Genomic DNA, 19,868 nt, shown 5'->3' with positions numbered 1-19,868 from the left:
GAAGATCTCAACAGACAAATAACAAATAAAGAGATTGAGTTAGTAATAAAAACCTTCCAACAAAGAAAAGCCCAGGAACAGACAGTTTCACTGGTAAATTCTACCAAAAACACAAAGAAGAATTAACACCAATACTGTTCAAAGTCTTCTGAAAAGTTGAAGAGGGAAGGGAACACTTCCCAACTCATTCTATGTGGCCAACCTCTCTCTAATACCAAAGCCAGATAAAGGTATCATAAGAAAAGAAAATTACGTACCAATATACCTCATGAATATAGATGCAAAAAAGCCTCAACAAAATACAAACAAACTGAATCCACCAGCACATTAAAAAATGTATACACCATGGTTAAGTGGGATTTATCCAAGGTATGCAAGGGTGGTTCAGTGTAAGAAAGTCAATTACTATAGTAGATCCCATTTGTAGAATGAAAAAGAAAAAAAAAAAACACTTTATCATCTCAATTGATGTGGAAAAGGCATTTGACAAAATTCAGCACCCTTTTCCCATGAAATCATTCAGAAAACTAGGAATAGAAAGAAACATCCATAGTATGATAAAGGACATACATGGAAAACCCATTGCTAACTTTCTGTTCAGTGGGGAAAGACTGAAAGCTTTCCCCCTAAGATTGGGAACAAGAAAAGAATGCCCACTGTTGCCACATTGTTATTCATCTAGCCAGACTAATTAAACAAGGGAAAGAAATAAAAGATACAAATAGGAAAGGAAGAAGTAAAACTTTCCCTGTTTTCAGATGACATGATCCTACACATAGAGAATCCTGAAAAGTCCACCATAAAGCTAGTAGAGCTAATAAATGAATTCAGCGAAGTTGTGGGGTACAAGATCAACAAGCAAAAATCACTGATGTTTCTATATCCTAGTAACGAATAATCTGAAGAGGAAATCAAGAAAAAATATTCCATTTACAATAGCAAGAATTAAATATCTACAAATAAATTTAATCAACAATGTAAAAAAACGTGTGCATGGAACACTACAAAACATTGCTAAAAGAAATCAAAGAAGACCCAAATAATTGGAAGGGCCATTCTGTGGTCATGGATTGGAAGACTAAATGTTGTTAAGATGTAAATTGTACCCAAAGCGATAAACAGATTTAATGCAATTCCAATCAAATTTCCAGCAGACTTCTTTGCAGAATTGGGAAAGACAATCATCAAATTCATTTGGAAAGGTAAGCAGCTCTGAATAGCCAAAACCATCTTGAAAAAGAACAACAAAGTAAGAGTACTGCCACTTTCTGATTTAAAAACATATTACAAAGCTACAGCAATCAAAACAGCATGGTACCAGTACAAGGACAAACAAAGACCAATGGAATCAAATTGAAAGGTCAGAAATCAACCCTCATACCTTTAGCTAATTGATCTTTGATGAGGGTTCCAGTTCCACTCAGTGAGGAAAGAATAGTCTTTTCAACAAAGAGTGCTGGGATAGCTGGATATCCATTGGCAAAAGAATGAGGGTGGACGTCTACCTCAAACCAAATACAAAAATTAACTCAAAATGTATCAAAGACCTTAATAGAAGAACTATAACTATAGAACTGGAAGAATACATAGGGAAACATGTTCAGGACCTTGTGTTAAGCCATAGTTTCTTAGACTTACACCAAAAGTATGAGCAATAAAAGAAAAAATAATAGATAAATGGGACTTAAATTAAAATTTTCTGTACTTGAAAAGACTTTATCAAAAAGAAAATGACAAGCTATAGAATGGGAGAAAATATTTGGAAACCGTATCTCTAATAAGGGTGTAATATCCAGAATATATAAAGAACTCCTACAACTTAACAACAAAATGACAAACAACCCGGTTACAAAATGGGAAAAATACTTGAATAGACATTTTGCCAGGAAGATATACAAATAGCCAATAAATACATGAAAAAGTGCTCAATCTCTTTAGCCATCAGGGAATTGCAAATCAAAGCCACAATGAGGTACCATCTCATACCCAATCAAATGGCTACTATATGCATACACACACACACACACACACACACACATATACATATGGCAGAAAATAAGTGTTGGAGAAGATGTGGAGAAATAGGAACACTTGTGCATTGTTGGTGGGAATGTAAAATGATGCAGCCACTGTGGAAAACAGTTTGGCGATTCCTCAGAAAGTGAAGTATAGAATTGCCATATGACCTGGCAATCCCTCTTCTGTGTATATATCCAAAAGAATTGAAAGCAGGGACTCAAACAGATATTTGCACACTGATGTTCCAAGTAGCATTATTCACAGTTGCCAAAAGGTAGAAGCAACCCATGTGCCCATGAACCATGAATGAATAAACAAGATGTGGTATATCCTTACAGTGGAATGTTATTTGACCATAAAAAGGAATGAATTCCTGATGCATGCTACAACATGAATGTATCTTTAAGACATCAGATTGTGCAAAGTAAGCCAGACACAAAAGACAAATACTGTATGATCTCACTTCTATGAAATAAGCAGAATATGCAAATTCATAAATTCAGAAACTAGAACACAGGTTACCAAGGGCCAGATTGGGGAGGGAAATGAGGAATTAGTGTTTAATTGGTACAGAGTTTCCATTTGGTGTGATGGAAGAGTTTCAGAAATTGATGATGGTGAGGGAGGTATCACTTTGCAAATGTAAGTAACACTACTGAATTGTATATTTGAAAAGGGATTAAAAAAGGAAAATTTAAGGTTGCATATGAGTAGACACACACACACACGTATAGAACTGTACAACAGAAAGAGTGAATGTAAGCAGCGGGCTAAAGTTAATAGCACAATTATAATATTTCACGGGCTAAAGTTAATAGCACAATTATAATATTTAACCAATTGTAACAAAATTACTATATCAATGCAAAATGTTAATAGTAAGGAAAACTGTGAGAGAGGGGAGGCAGTCTGAGAACTCTGTACTTTTTGCATGATTTTTCTGTAAACCTACAACTTCTCTAATAAAAAATATTCCAAAAAAACAGTGTGGTACTGACATAAAGATAGACAACTAGGCTAATGGACAGAATTGAGAGTTCAGAAACAAGATCCACACAGCTATAAAGGTAATAATGGTTTTGATGCATAAATCTTCACTAGGGATGGCCCACAAGTCAAGGGAGTCCAGCCACATCATGGAGGCCGTGGGCGAGCAGGAGGGTGATGTGGTTGTGGTGGGGCATCAAAGACCATCCTTAGCCTAAGAAAACCCCAAATGTGTGGGGAAAAGCTATTGCTTCTGAAGCTGCCTCCCCTTTCCTGACATCCGCTCTCCTTTTCCCTCTTGGCAGGCTTTCACACAAACAGGGCAAGGTAAATATCAGAACGCCATAGTGAAGTTTCCATGAGATGCTTTGGATGAACCCTACTTATATTTTTTTCTAATTTCAAGATAATATATAACTATTAAAGAAAGGTTTGCATACCACTGATTATCATCTCCAGTCTTACTTGGGCTTCATGTTTCACTCCCTAGGACGTCCTGGTATAAAGGAAAGAAAGCCCTTCATAGAAGGAGTCCCTAGAACCGCTTCTGGTCCCAGCCCTGCTCTGTGACTGCCTGCGGGGCAGCTGTGGACCTCTCAGGGCCCCGGGTGGGTGAAGAGAGGACTACGTCTCAACATATTCATGATGGTTTCCAGAAAAAACACCTTATTTGCCTGTAATTTTGTTATCTTTAATTTAAGAGTATTTTAAATACTGAGGACTAGTGAATGCTATTAAGGGTATACTGGTAGTAAGATTTAGCAACTGCTTTAGCTTGCCAACAAGCAGTGTAACTTACAGTAGGTCTGTGACGTCCTGGCCTTAAAAATAAAATTAGTCTATTCATATAGGTATTTCTGCTGATCTTAAATGGAATTTTTTTTTAACCTTTAAAATAATGTACTATCATTTTAGTCAAGGAAAGATATTCACTGTAAATGTTTTCAAGTGTATTTTATGCAGAGTATAGCTTACAGAAATTGGCTTCCTACCATCCCAAGCCCCATTATTACTCCTATGGTAAGCCACTTTCATTTTAAAAATAGATCTGTTCTACGAGACCTAACTTGGCCATGGTTGTTGTCCTCTTATCCGAGTTGTTCGATTTAAAAATAGAACTGTCTTACTAGATCTGTATCAACTAGCTTATGATCACTTCTATCTGGAGTAAACTCTAATTAGGCAGTCGGTTATGTGGAATCATGTTTGGGAGCCTTATAATCCAGTTATGGTTTGTGTATGTCTGTCTGGTGAAGTGACAGAATGAGTTTTGTTTCTAGATTGATAATTTCAGTGTATTTAGCTTATAACTTTTTCCTAGGCTAAATTTAACTTCCTGCAAGGGCTGGGGGAATTTGCTAATTTGGATGAAAGAGAGATTATCACTGGAAAGTAGCTAACATTTAACATTTTTGGAACAGTTATCACCTTTAGATTCCTTTTAGATCAATCAAATTACTCTTTTAGCCAGAGCAATGTTAACTTAAAATGCACTGGCATTATTTCAGGCATGTTAAAAACCATCAGTATTCTGTGAACACCAATTTTAAGAGGACAGGTTTACAGAAACACTATTAAACAATAAGTAATAATTTTTCTGTTTATTAAATTTCAACTGCTTTAATTCAACTATAAATAAAATTTGATTGTCCAACTTCACAAAATCAAAATACATTTTATATTGCTGGAAATTAAATTGTTGATTTTGTGATAGTTTAAAGCCTTGACTCTAACACAGAAACCCTTCTTTACCTTATGGAATTTTAGATAGGTAATTCTTTATGCCCCTTTAAGCCTGGAACTTATTGAGTTACAGAAAATCAGCATAAATATGCTGTATAACACAAACTTTTGTTATTAAATTATAGCTTAATTGGTGCATTTTATTACTTGAAAATACAATCTGACATATTTTAAAGTTAGTTTTTGAAAATGGTTTTTCTGTCAGACCTGATTACACAATGTGACAGTTTGAAATATTATTTAATCAGATTTATGAGTTCTTCATCAGGAAGGGTAATTTCTCCTTACAATGATCTTTTGTAGAATTTTGCCACTTAATCCTTTCTTTACAGTTTCTGTTTTTTATCTAACCAGCAGAGAGCACGTTAGCTTATAACATGGGTGTCATATATATAGAAATGAATACAGTCAAGATTATGCTTATTCAAAGAAATGGGCAAACTATTATCCCAAGTCAAAGAATCATTCTTTTTCTGTCAATTCAAATTTATTCCATCAAGTTCCTAAATTTTGTTTCAATTTAAACACACATTTTTAAGTTTAAAAAAGTTAATGACTTTTTCCCCAAACACATTCTTGTGCTATGTACTTGGCCAATTCCACGTTAGTTGTGTTCTTGTAATTTTACAATTCAATTAATTTGTAAATTTGTACCTGAACAGACTAAATTTAATCTCAAGTTTTGTAAACCCATGATTTTTATAAAAGAGGCTCACAGCTGTGGATCCTCAGTAAGCACTTGTTGAGAAAGACATTTCTTGGGAGGTGATTAAGCTCAGTAATCCTTTAGACACTGGCAAGCAAAGGGTCAGGATTCTACTGTAGATGGAGATTATCCTAGCTGTTGCTTGACTTCTGAGAAATGCATGATAGAGGTGGGAAAATCGAACTGCAATCCACCTGTTTGGACTGTTCAGCTTATAAAGCCCCTACCTCACCGTCATCCCTCAAAAGACACACAGCGAATAAACCCAGGCTTGCAGATTGAAGTAAATTAGTGACAGAGGCATTCTCGGGATTGTGGGTTCTCCAGATTTCCCCACGTTTTGAAGATGAGCAAGGGTTGACTCACCGAAGTTGAAAGGTTTATTCTGCCAGATTATGATTTTTTATCTTTTATTGCATGATGAGAGGAATGTTATGGAATAACAGCCGAAAATGGGAAGTGTGGGCAGTTAGCAGTTCAAAGTCTGAACAGAAACTTGGAACATGAACTTCAGGTGGCTGACACCATACAAAATTCTGGCCACACCGGACTTACTGAGATGTGTATCATTATAATTAAATAATGTGCGAACCTCACAGTAGAAAGTAGCTCAAATAGCTAAATCACAGTTCCTAAAATTCCCATGCCTCTCTCAGGGGTAATTTGCATCTGTGTTTCTGGCCTGTTCCACCGTGTTCAGGTCTTTCAGGGTGCTTGGTCTTTCTGGGTATAGGGGTTGGAATCCTTATGGCATGTAGATACAAACCCCTTTCTATGATAGGTAAAGAATGGGGAGTAGTTTAGTATAAACACGTCCATCCTTTGGGTTCAATATTTTGGCATCATTTCCTTGAACCAGTACTAGATCCTCCAGCACACTTCACTACAAATCAGCCCTCCACGACTTCCTTTCTCTGTAAGCCCATGCTTTGTATTAATTTTAATCAAATTTCTCCTGATTAAAAATGTTAGGATGGGGACATAGCATGATTTATTTCTGGCTGCTGTCCCCCGAGGGATAGATCTGAGCCTGCTTCCCATTTTCTTCTCCCCATAACACTTGTTTCCATCCCCACCTTTCTACCCTCAAACTGTGTCAGTTATCTGCCCAAAATGACCCTTTGAAATCTTAGTGAATCCCTGTTGGCTCTTGGAACCTTCCTGAGTCAGAATGTATCTGGCACTTTTCAAAAGATGCTACCATGACAGCTTCTGATGATCATTTGGTTAGGTCTAAATGGATATGGAAGGCCTTGTGAGGCAGTTCCCACCCAGGTGTAGAGCCTCCCAGAGAGCCAGAAAAGATCCCAAAGGCCTCGGGGCTCTGGGCGGTTTGAGCAGCTGGGGAGTGTGTAATGTGATCTGACACCTGCAGGGCCTTAGACTCCGTGGAGAAGCACAGAATGTTTCTGCCACAGAGACAGCAGTTTTGCTCCTAGTATGCCCTGAATATTCTAGAGGGTTTGCTTGTTGTTCAGTTGGTTGGTACACGTGTGGTACCTTAAATAACTACACATGATTAACAGCAAATTGTGTACCAGGGCTTTCTGTGATTAACCCTTCATTAGAAATCACTGGGTGAAAATTGGCAATTTGCCCATCTTTCTGCTTGTCACCTAAAAAAGTAATCACCGAGAAAGTGGAGGTAGTGATCTTTCTAGTGGTAGTAGGTCTCTTTTATTGTTTGAATCACTGAGTGTTTTTTTTTACAAGCCAGTAACCTGATCTTTTATGACTCTGACCGCAGCCTTCTCCTCTGGTATGCCCTGATGCATTCAACACATGTGTTAGCATGGGAGGCTATCAGCAGCCCTGAAAGCAATTTACATTCAGCTTCCCAGCCTGCAAGAAGCAGCAAATCATCCTCTGGGAAGGCTTTAGAGACTTGTCAGCAGTCTGTAGCTTATTTCTGTGTGTGAGGGGGTGTGTGTGTGTCTCTCTCTCTCTTTCTCTCTCGCACCATTTACAGGCTAGAGTCACTGTGGAGGAACAAGCAACAAAGTCTTGTCAAGATTTATCTCAGGGTAATGCTTAGTTAAAAATGAAAGGCTAAAATATAGATTTTCTTTAGAAGAATAATTGACTGTTTGATGTAGAGAACACCCAGTTTCTTCTTGAGGAAAGCTGAGCAGGACTACATTAGCAGCCCGTGCCTCGGAGAGCAGCAGGGGCTGGGTCTAAGCAGCGGCAGCCTGCCTGGGGAGCACCCGTAAATGGACTTTGGTTTCAATGCCTTGACTCTTTGTCGTGGTTTTGGATGTTGGAATACGGGCGGTGATCTCCTGTCTTTTATAAACTCACCTGATTTAAAGGAAAGATGAGTGAAGAACCAAAGGAGAAAAATACAAAACCTGCTCATAGGAAAAGGAAAGGAAAAAAGGTAAGACATGAATAAGCAACATGTTCTCTGTATTGTTCTCTGGCTCTGGGGAGGACGTGATCTTTAGGCTAGGTTTTTCAGAGATTGGCTTCAGATTTTAAGAAGCTGCTATAATCAGAATGCTTTTGTTTTTCCGGGCTATTAATGGGTGTGTTCTGTGTTGGAGAAAAACATCAAAACTCGGATACATTGCTAAAATCTTTAAACCGTTAAATATAGTCATTTAGATTTCACTGAAGTGGTGTGTTTTTCATAGTGATATTCAAGATTATTAAGTAAACACATGTCCTAATTATGTGGGTGGGTGTGTTTTTCTTTCCCTTCAAATTTTCCAGAATGCTTGTTAATCAACAGGGTACAATTACTAATGCATATTATTATGGTATAGACGTTTAGCTTTAACACATATTTAGGGAAACTTAAGGTAAACTGTAGTCATACTTTAAAATTACAGCATGGAGGTGAACTCCATTTTAATTATTGATCAGCTTATGGCTGACAAATCTCAGATTTGCTTTTGACTCTGCAGCTGTAGTCATATGCCTATTTTGTCTGTTATAAATTATACAATTAATTTTGTCTTCATGTAAATTGGAGAATCTCCATAATATCAATAGATGATTATTGTAAACCTGTAGAATCATTTTGGTTTTCTCGAATATGTGTGTCTTAAAATGTGCTCCTAACTTTTTAATACATTTTGAAATGGAAGGAAAAAGGTAATTCCCTAGGTCTGGCATTTGCTTTTGATCCATTGTGGTTTAAAAACTGGCTTGGTTTTAGGGCGTGCCACCAATGAGAAAGGCATTTGTATATCTGTAACAAAGAAAAACACAGCTCTAACACAGGATTATAGGTCATGGTTATTAAAGGAAAATGTATTCTAGACCTGTTTATCCATAGTCCAAATTTTCAGATATTACATTTTAATTCCTAGAACTGTTTTATATAATTGTGTCTCTTTAAAATGCTTCCTTGAGCCAAAGTAAGGGGTGCCAAGCCTGTGGACACACAGAGAATGGTTTGTTACAGTAAAAAAAGGTAAAGATTTCAACTACTCGTTGAATATATCAGGCATTTACAAAAATGTTCACACTTCATTTATTATTTATGGAAACAGTCATTTGAATATGATGTTCTTAAAGGAGCTATTATCACCAGCTACCTTGAGGACACATTTATGTACATGCCAGCATTCTGGGGCAGTGGTTGGACAGCCTGCCTATCCTCAGTGAAGCTGTGCAGACTGGCTGTAAGTCAGACTTGACTTCTGGTACATTGTATCAGCAGGGATTGATGATGTTGCAAAGGTGCTCTTCTGATTTCCCAAGGGAGCAGGTCGCAGCTGCACAGCACAAATGATTTGTTGAATGCTTGGCGTAAGTGATGCTGGTCTCAAGGAAAACTGTCAGCTTTGCTCATGTTTGTGAGATATCGCCTTAAGTATCTGACAGGCTGCACCATGGTTCTGAACATGGTGTGTCACGGAGAGCCCAAGCAGACATCATGAGCCACGACAGTGCAATTCAGATTAAAGTGAGCAGTGACTCGGTCGGTTGTAAATCAGTGAGCTTTTATGTGGAATCCTTTAACATGGGCATTTTTCTTTTTCTTAGACTACCTTGAAATGTTCCCAGCTGTGTTCCTTTTCCCTCATAAAAGGTTATCTTGCCTCCAGCCCTTCTCCCTTCCGTTCTACACTCTCCTGACTGCTGCCACAATAGGCTTCATGAATGTCTCGATCATCACCCTGCCCCAGTACCTTTCACACTCCCTACTGCCTGCTCAGTGAAATCTGGCTTCCTGGCCATGGGACGTGACGTCCTTCACAATCAAACCCCCGCTCACATCCCAGGCTTTTCTCCCCCTCACCCTTTATTGATTCATATCTCACTCCATCCCAACCGGAATTCTTACCAGTCTCTGAATTCAACCGTTTCTTCTAATGCTTGGGCTTTGTCTCATGTAGAGACCATTTCTATGCCAATCCACTTGGCAAAATCTTACCCATCCTTGAAGGTCCAACCCAGATATTGTCCGCCTCTTGAAACCACTCGTTTCACCCTAGTTAGAAGTCAATCTGGATTGATACAGCATTTTATACTCTCAGGGCACTTAATACGTTCTACATCATCATATACCTGCCCTATTCCCTTGACCATGTTGAACCTTCTGGTATTCCCCCAGGAGGACCTCCGCATGCTGCCTTGAATGCAGTTGATAATAAATAAATGTCCCATTGAATTATCTCTACCAATTTACTGACCAGAGTTCACCAAGAATTTTCAGTGTTAGAGTAAATACTCATCAAATAAAAAAATCTTTTCAATGAGTAGGCATTTTCTCTTCATTTTCTTTGGATAAACGATGCAGTACTGTGTTGTTGTTTATTAAAACAATATATATTTGTTCCATTTCTTTCCAAGTCAAATATTTCAGAAAGTCTCTGGGTGTTCCAGATCACCAACACTGCAGCATTGGTGGGTGTGGTCATAGGAAGGCATTTGAGACGTGAAACATATACAACCTGCCAAACTGTTGCAACATGTTCCCCAAGTATTTAAAATATTTCATAGTTATATATGGAATTATTTCAATACAAAATTTAGTGTGAAATTCTTTTTTTTGTGTAGAGATATATCGCAAAATGGTCTCAGAAATTATGTGCTAATGTTGAGTGTTTTTAGAAGAGCAGAGCACGTGCACAGGCATCTGGGTATAAAGTCTCTCATGAGATGTACTTAGTATTGAGTCGGCAAGATAAATGTGATGGAATTGTTATATTATTCCTTTGTTGGTACATATTATTTTGTATTTTGCTTAGGAATATAAAATTCAAATTGGTACTAGGAAATGCTTTTCCTAATGATGTTTGTATTTTGCTTTGGAATATGAAGTGCGTGTGTACGGGTGTGTGTATCCATATCCCATAGCTATTTATCTCAGGAGACCTGAGTTCTAATCTAGTCCTGTTTCTAATATAATGGGGGTGATATACCTAGTAACAGCTATCAGGAATTTTTTTTTTTTGTAGTAATATATATGCTTCTTTATTAACACATTGAATAACAAGCTGTAGCAACAGGTGCCAGGGATTTTATGAGAGTAAGCTGAAAACAATCAATAGGACCACATTTCCAAAAAGGGTTTAAAACGATAGCACCTCAAATCAAAGTGGTGGTCATGATGGAATGCCAAACTTGCTATCGAATGACTCATCCTTTAGAAAAAGTGACAAATGAGAACCCATTGTCGCATTTCATATTATACTTCAGAAGTGCTTAGTTTAACTGACCACCAAAGAAAATATGTAAAAGTGGCATTTAATAATTTTTTATCTTTAGCAGCCAAAGAAGGGTATACTATCCAGGTTCCCAACTTAGGTGTCCTTAGTAAAGCATGTGGTGGTGATTGTGTTCCTTTCTCTTAATTTAGTTCATTCAGCAGACACTATGTAGTAGGGGAGTATTCAGTTACTGGGCCAGAGCCAGCTACACTAAACCAATCCATGCAGAAAGTGTTAAGGGTACTAAAATGAAGGTGAATGCAAGATGCACTGGTGGCATACAGGAAGGAGTGGTAAATTCCATTTGGAGGATGAGATCAGAGGACAGATGGAGAAAGGATTGTTTGAAATGACATTAAGAAGATGTCTGTTTCCCCAGTGACAGAGCAGCAGAGCATGCTGGGTAGAGAATGTGGGATGAGAGAGAAAGAGAGAGTTTTGAAGCAGCCTCATGTGCTAAGGAGTCTAAACATTGTTTTTATGGTTGGAATGTGGGGGATGGGGTGCAGCAGGACATTGGAGTGAAGATGACAAGGCCTATTTCAAGGAATTTGAGCTGAAGATCTCCTTTTTGCCTGGTGTTCACTAAAAGGCTTTGAACACATGAGTTTTGAGGTCAGATTTGCTTTATACGAAGCCACCCCTAGTATTCAGTAGGAATGCTAGGTCCTTGTTTTATATCGTCACTCTAACCAGTGGAAATAGGTGCTATCGCTTCTTTGCCATTGATTATGGAGGACTTGGTCTCTTGAGTGTTTCATCCAATCATTGTTTTTGTTCATTTAGTGGCAGGTTGGAGAAAAATATTTAGATATTTAGATTCTGCTAGGTAGTGATATTTATTGTAATGAGTTTATTTTCTAGAGAACTTCAATAGAGGGGTTTTCACCAATTCAGTTCAGTTGCCTTTTCCAACTTAAGAGTGCAAAAAGCTTGCTTTATTAAAACTAGTTTTTATAGTTTGTGTTTCTTCTGAGGGTAGACTGCATAACTTTCCCTCAGGTTGCCATATACCTGCCTTTTGTGTGTGATTTATACTTATTTCTTTTGTGAAGATGTTTAAATTATCCAAATGCATATCAAATGAGGGAGAGTCAAGGGAATATCTATTTCTGTTGCTCATTCAATATTCCTAATAATGCTGGAGTTTCGTTGTTGGGTTCTTCTTCTCCCCTGGTCTGGGGTCTTTGATTAGGGTGCCTTGAATGCATTATGCTCTCTTGTTAACGAGATGGGCCCTGGCACCCTTAAACACACGACTACTGGGTTGATCTGTGATTTTATTTCATGTGTTTGTACATTGCTTAATTTGCTCACTACTGCTTGGTAGGCAAATGACCTCTCACAGTCCTTTGTTCACTAGCTGGGCGATTTGAGTATGGTTCTCTGAGAGTGATCACGTGTGAGATACATTGTAACTTCTGAGGGGCTAAAGATATACTCCACGTCAAGTGGCTCTTAAATCCTTCTCCATTTCACTAGATGCATCACTGTCAAATGTTTTTTCCCCCCTTAGTCTTATATAACTAGACATTTTTTAATGTTTATTTTTTCTACAATATTCTTCCTCGTGGCTGTTAATCTCACCTTCTTGAATACCACCAACCTCATAGTTACTAGGCACTTAAAAATGTTTAAATTTCTTGTTCATCTCTATCCAGAAAGAGGAAATTTTGACACCCCCAGTAATTAATATGTAGTGATATTTTCTTGCACTCAGCATTGGAATTTCTTCACCTTTGTGTGCAGATTTCCATGTTATCGTTGCTCAAGCTGTTCGTGAATTTGGAACTTTCTTTATGTGGCAAGAGATTTAACGGATTGAGAGAGCCTGAGAAATTACATCTTGATTTCAGAATTTCATAAAATAACATGACCTCAATCTAGTACCATCTTTGAAAAATCAAATTTAGTTAGGTAGGTTTACCTAGAGCTTTTTCTTCAGAGTTTCTGTTAGAAAAAGGGCAGAAGAAACTTGCTGTGAAGTTATTTTGTATATAGCAGACTTGGAGCATGGAATTTGAGCATAGCTTTTAAAGCAAGGCACTGATATTCCACAGGTTTACAATTTCCCTGTAATTCCAAAATCCAAAATGAAAAACCAAAAATGTTTTCGTAACTTCTTTGGTGGCAAAATCTGGCCTGACCCAAACTCATTTGGCAGCAAAACCTGATATGACCTTATGTGAAGCTATTTATAGTTTTTCTTTATCCAACTTAGTGTAAATATTTGTATGTTTGGCTGCAGAAATAATAATTATTTGCTTATTGGGTGCTGCCCCTAGATACTGCTGGGGATGTTCATAATATTGGTATATACCTTTCTAAAATCTAAGAAGTTCTGAATTTCAAAGCTCTCTGGCTCTGAAGATTTCAGATAATGGATTGTGAATCTGCACGAGTTCTGAGCTGGAACTGGTGATGAGCCAGTATGTCTAAAGGTTAGCTTGGGGTGGGGGAAAGAGCTTGTTTTTGGCCTTAATAAATTCCAGATAAAATGGTGCTCTGTAATACAAGGCTCTATAGCAAAGGTCCCTAATGCAGTTTTCAGTCTTGTAGAAAAATTATTTCCAGGAGCCTTCTAACAGAAAATTGCTTGGTAATAAATCTGAACATTTGAACAAGATGGGTTTGGAGATGATATCTATAAAGCCTGCCTTTTTTTTTTTTTATGAAATGAATTGTTCATTAGCAATCAGAAGAAGGAAAAAATTGCTTAGTATATTGTTTAGGAAATTCTTAAATTTATTTTATTCATGACTGAGGTCATAAAAATAACTCTGCTATATATTTTCTGGATGAAAGGATAGAGGCTTTGGGGGAATTACTGTTTGATTGAATCATTGTGCCTACTTGCCAAGAAAATAATGTTAATCATATGAAGGATAATTAATTTCCCTGATTAGCACATAAAATGGCTTTCTCTGTTATCTACTTAAAATAAAAATTTCTATTTATGGGTATATTTTTTACACAACTTAATTTTTTTTAAAGTTTTAATTCTATTTTTCCTCTCTATAGTTCATCATTGTAAATAAAATGTCATTTATTTCATTGCCTGTTTATAGTTTAAAATCCAGAAACTCTTTTCAATTCCTTCTTCCTCTGTTAATTTTAAACCCTGGTCATTGAAATCCATGGGTCCTGCCATCAATAGAGAAATGATAGGAACAAAGCATATTTTTTAAATTCTGTCATATGTCATCTCTTTAATATGTTTAGAGATACCAATTGATATACTCAAGTTTAATGATGTTCTTAAGTAAAACAAAATTCTGAATTATTTATGAAGTTTAATGCTTAGTAGAGTTTAAGGTTGTGGAATTTGGGACATAATTAAGCTGTTTGTTAAAGGCAGGCAATCTATGTAGAAAGCCTTAAAACTTCATCTTTCATGCCTAGTTCACTGGTCTTTTAAATTATGTTTATGTGTTTGCCTGACATTTTTTACTGTTTTTTTTTGTTGTTGTTGTTGCTGTTGTTGAAAATAAAGTGTGATCAAATAAAACCGTTAAATAGGTCTATTTCATTATTTTGGTTCTGCCTCAATACTATACCATTATGTCTTCAACAAATATTTTTTTGAGCATTTATTATTCTAGGTACAAGGGGCACAGCAGGGAACAAGATAGACAAGACAGATAAACATACAAAGTGTATAATTAGCAATAAGAATTGCTGGGGCACAGGGAAGGGACATCTTATAGGCAGGTGGCCCAGGAAGTCCTCTCTGAGAAGGTGCCCTGTTGGCAGCTAGCTCTGTCATACAGGGGCAGTTCAGGCAGAAGGGACTGCTTGGGAGAGGGCCCCGAGGTGTTCGGGCACTTGGGAGCATCCCTTTACCTCACAGCTGGCTCTCCCAGTTGGCATGAACTTTAAAGATTTCTTCACACAGCCCTCGGATGTTTTATTCCTTCCGGAATTCAGTCAATGTTTTGTGAGTTGTAAGGTGACAGTAATGTTTTAGGGAGTCAGTTGGGAATGCATGGTGCCGAAACAGTGGGAGCACACAGTGAATTTTTGCCAAGTGAATGAATGATGAATTTTTATTATACTTCCCAGTTTCTCTTCAGTGCTACTTAATTACTGTGAGGAATTTAAAATCTTTCTGCAGAAAACCCCATGTGTCAAGCTTCCATTTAACAATGACTCTTCCCCTTGATATGGAGTCTGTTAAACTGTATATTAGACTCTATGTTAGATAATATAGAAATACAAATGAAGGTGCACATTGGAAACTTAGTTTAATAAATCTTCCTATACAATATGTTTTTGTGATTATTTTTGTGTATGCCTGTATGTAGCCTGTGATATCTGTATTGTCGTAGAATAGGCTCTGCAGCTCTAAGCATTTGTGTTATACTTAATGTCAGCCTTTTGTGGGTACTTAATGAAAATTTCAGCAGTAATTACAGCACACCCTTCACACAAAGCTTAACCTCTGGATAATGTCTGGGAACCTTGTATCATTTCCCCTTGTCTTTTTCACGATGATAGCTTATTTAGTCTTTAGGTGCAGTGGTTTTACTACTAGCTAATTTACCTTGGCATTTTACAAAATTGAAATGTTTCTCTGGAACATTATCATGTTATCTTGAGTGATGCCCTCACTGTTTTTTTTAAACTAGTCCATTTTAATATAGAAGGAACATAAAATACAGAAATTGAACCTTGGTGGTCTGAATATTAATGAAAAAGATTTTGTGTGTAATTACCAGTAATTACATGAATTATGTTTTCAAGTAAATATTTATGAATGACTTCAAAGTTTCTTTTTAAAAACAAAAGCAACTGCAGTTATGATTTTATGGATTCCCACCCCACTGCTCCTACAGAGATGTTTATCAGAAATTTAATGGATTGCCTCCTACTACACATGTGGGGTTATTTCATCCAATCTGTTCTTTTGGACAAACAGAGAAGCACACGAGATAGCTTGGTATCAGATATTGCGTGTTCCTTTTTCCGACACATGTAAGCAGGGTACATACTCCTCAACTGCTCTTTATGTCATGAAATCAGAAAAAAAAAAAAAATCGCTGGGCGTTTATGAAGTTAGAACAGCAATAATAGTTTCCAGGATTCCACCTTTTTTTAAAAAATATTTGCTAGGTACAGCCTGTGCTTGAAATAGGTGATAGTAACTTGCATCAACCCATTAGTCCTTCTTTGAGAAGTTTTCACTATTTTTCTCAGTTTTCCTAGGAATTTTGCTATTTTAGGGGATCTGTAGAACAAAGTCTGAAAAATGAACTAAGTTTCTCTTTATTATCAAAGTGTAAAAACTACTTTAATTTTGATTGCTTAAATTAATGACAAATTTTCTCTCAGTAGTCTACCTGATTAAAATATCCCTCAGTACCTTATCTCTTTATAAAAGGTTGTTTTGGGAGATAAACTTTAGTCATTATTTTGCAGTACTCTGTGTAACTTATAAATATACCCATCAATTATATTTTCTCTCTTTAGTAAGTAGACAGATGTACTGATGTAGCTGTATTGAACCAATGTGAAACGTACGTTTTATCTCCCACTTTTAAAGCTTTTCTGTAATCTTTAAAGTGGAGGTTCTTCTAAAAATACTGCACTCATGGGCTTATGATCTAAGGAAATTACTCGTTGCTTGGTGTCTTGGATTGCCGGGCTGCTGTGAGGAATCCCACACAATGGGTTGACTTACACAGGAATTTATCATCTTGTGATTTTGGCAGCTCGAGGCCCAACAGCACTGTACTGGGGGAGCTTGCTTTCTCCCAGGGTCTATAGTGTTCTGGCAGTCCTCTGTTACGTGGGGATTTCTCTTTCTCTCTTTGTGTTTGTTCCTTGGATGTACGCTGAATTCTGGCTTCTGGCCTCTGGTTTCTACTGCCTGACCCATTCTGAATTTTCTCGCTTATAAGGACTCCAGTGGCATGGAGTAAAGCCTGCCCTGGTCCAGTTTGGCCTCATCTAAATGGGATCTTCCAAGATCCAACTCACAAATAAGTCCACACCCTAGCCAATAATAGCACCTTCAAAGGTCTCTTTACAAATGGGCTCACACCCACAGGAATGAGAACTCAGCCTTGAATATGTCTTTTCTGGGGGACATGATTGAATCCCCAGTACACGGTGAACTGGCAAGAGTAGAGAGTGGAATTACATACACCAGAGTGTGAATCCTTGTTCCACCATTTTATAGCTATTCAAGCTTAGTCAGGTTACTTCAATTCTCTAAGTCCTTGTTTCCTAATTGGTCAAAAGGGGAGTATTTTACTTACCTAATGGCTTTTTGGGGGGATTAGAATCAGTATGTGTCAAGGGGCTAGTATAGATCTTGGCCAAAATTAGACATTTGGCATATGGTAATGATTGTTGCTATTGGTGTTAAAAGCATTGCTAGCATAAGATTAATTTTAGTAGTACTTACTACCTATGAAGAAAAGAAGAATTGGGGGTATATAATTACTGTTTATCTAAATGTCTTCCAGATTCAGAATGTTTGTGCCTCATTTTAATATGACTTGTTCTCTTTTCCTCTTTACAAACCAGAGAAACTTATTCCATGGTGGTAAACTTTTTAAAAATTTCCAACTTCTTTAATAAGAAAATTGGAAATTTGTCTGCCAAAAATAACAATCTATGAAAAAATTTGTCTAAATTGTTTTAGAAAATTATATTTTTACTTTATCTCTAGTGAAATTTTGATTTAGGAACAAATAGTATGGAACATGCTGCATTACACCATTGTAAAAATTGGCAGAGATAGTTCCTTATATAGTTGTATAGCATTAAACTTCTGATAGTACGTTTCAGATAGGATTTGCTTCATTAACGTTAGTACCTTAGCATAGAAGTATATATTTTACTCTATAACATTAAACTTCTGATAGTACATTTCAGATAGGATTTGCATTATTAACATTAGTACATCAGCATAAGAGTATATAGTTTACTCTTATATTTGTACTCTAAAAATCCTTGTACTCCATTTCTTATTTGACCATTTAAGACAAGGCAACAGGGAGATGTGTAAGACAGAACAAGGCATTGTGGGCCCTAAGTCCTGGTTTTCGTCTCAGCTCTGGTATAAAAGCAGCAACTGACAGTGTGGTTGAAGGAACCTGAGATTCTAAATTGCCATTGGTATTTATGTTTATAAGTTGTGTGACCTTGTGCAAATCACAAACATCTGTGTCTTCTGTAAATTTCTACAACCTTGTGCACTTAATTTGCCACATTGCTGGGGAGTTTTAAGGCTATATTTATGAAAACATAAATTGAGTTTATCTATGTGACTTTGGATTGAAACCATCATTTTGTTATCTCAGAAATATAGTTGAACCAGATGATAACTGTGACCCTTATGGGTTTTAAGAGACTTATTTCTACAAAACATATTGAATTCTTATTCTCAAACAAACGGGGCTATTGGTGTGAATTGGTACACAACTGTGTTTGCTGGAGGAGGGCAAAGACTACGAGAAGCTCCTCTTTGTGGTTGTCTTGTATTCAACATCTCTAAAATATAGCCCCCTTACTTATTAAATTGTGTTCTCATTTTTGTGTTTTTATCATTGAGGTGTAAAGAAAAGAAACGTTTCCTAATAGTCTCCCATTTCAAGCAGCAGTCCAATTACCATTCTATTATCATTTTTAATGACAACAATACAGTGAAACATTATGAATTTAAAATATGACACCTAAAGTAGTTTTAGAAAGAATACCTAGTTGATGACAAAGTGAATAGATGGACCTTTTCTTTCCTGAGCCTTTCATAGAAATACCTTCTGGGACGGTTTATGTACTGTTTACAGCAAGATCATGGACAATTTTATTTTAGTTTTATTTCCTGTTGTATGAATATTTATGTATTGCATTACCTTTTGGACAAAACTTTGGAAGTTTTTTGTAGTAACTGTTAAGTGTGGTGAAAGTTTGCAATACTCTTCAGAGAGATGGTGGTGGGGAGGAGTTGTGGAAAAAGTGGCACTGATCTAATGCGAATAGAGAGAGGAGCCTCTCGTGGGCTTTTAGTGAATGGCAGCAGGTATTGCCCAGAGCACGGGAACAAAGTAAAATCGTCATGGTGACCAGCATTCCTGAGGAGGACCTTGTACTTGAATACGAACTTCAAGCAGTGGCAGATCAAGATCTAAGAGGACTCGGTAGCAATTAGTGTTATGTCCATGGACGGAAGGCATTCACTATCCCAGGACAGAGCACCTGAGGTGGAAGAGAAGTTTACACCAGACCAGAAAATAGATGGTGTCGTAGCCACATCTGGCTTAGGATTTCTCCCAGCGAGAAGTAATTAGAGGGTTTTTAAAAGACGCCTCTGTGTTGTATACGTTTATGGTTAACTTAACCCTGGAGTAAATAGTATTTAATTCTCATTTCCCAGTGTAGCTTCAATCATTCTTAGTTGAGGCTCTTGTCCTTTCAATATCTGGAGTGAGAGACTGCCCCTGGGCAATGTTTCAAAGAGCATTCTGAACCAGATGGGCTGTGACTGACAACTGCAGGCAAAATTTGGTAAATTTTTTTGGGCAAAGTCAGGTGAGCTAAACTGTTGGGAGTTTCCTTTAAGAACTACTGAGTATGTGATCATGGAAGGGAGGAGGCTGACATCAAAATAAACAGGGATTAACTGCCTTGCTCTGTGGTAGACACTGCAGAAAATAGAAAAGACATTAGAAAGGTACTTATGGGGCGCATGATCTTTATAGAAGAAGCAGGAAAATCTCTCAAGGTATCAAGTCTCTAGA

At 37.2% G+C, this 19,868-nt stretch overlaps 1 protein-coding gene across 1 annotated transcript in view; it reads left to right on the top strand.

Annotated features, from left to right (window-relative positions):
* Window positions 1–7,409: 7,409 nt before the first annotated feature.
* Window positions 7,410–19,868, top strand: part of ANK3 (ankyrin 3) — a 516,597-nt gene continuing 504,138 nt past the window's right edge. The window contains exon 1 of the mRNA XM_037804170.1: window positions 7,410–7,835. Coding sequence (XP_037660098.1) covers window positions 7,773–7,835 — 63 coding nt within the window. The 5' untranslated portion in view covers window positions 7,410–7,772. The remainder of the gene's footprint in view (window positions 7,836–19,868) is intronic.

The sequence above is a fragment of the Choloepus didactylus genome, chromosome 15 (genome assembly GCF_015220235.1).
Source record: "Choloepus didactylus isolate mChoDid1 chromosome 15, mChoDid1.pri, whole genome shotgun sequence".
NCBI classification, from domain to species: domain Eukaryota; kingdom Metazoa; phylum Chordata; class Mammalia; order Pilosa; family Megalonychidae; genus Choloepus; species Choloepus didactylus.
The sequence above is the reverse complement of the archived record's forward strand: the minus strand, read 5'-3'. Positions and strand labels throughout refer to the sequence as shown.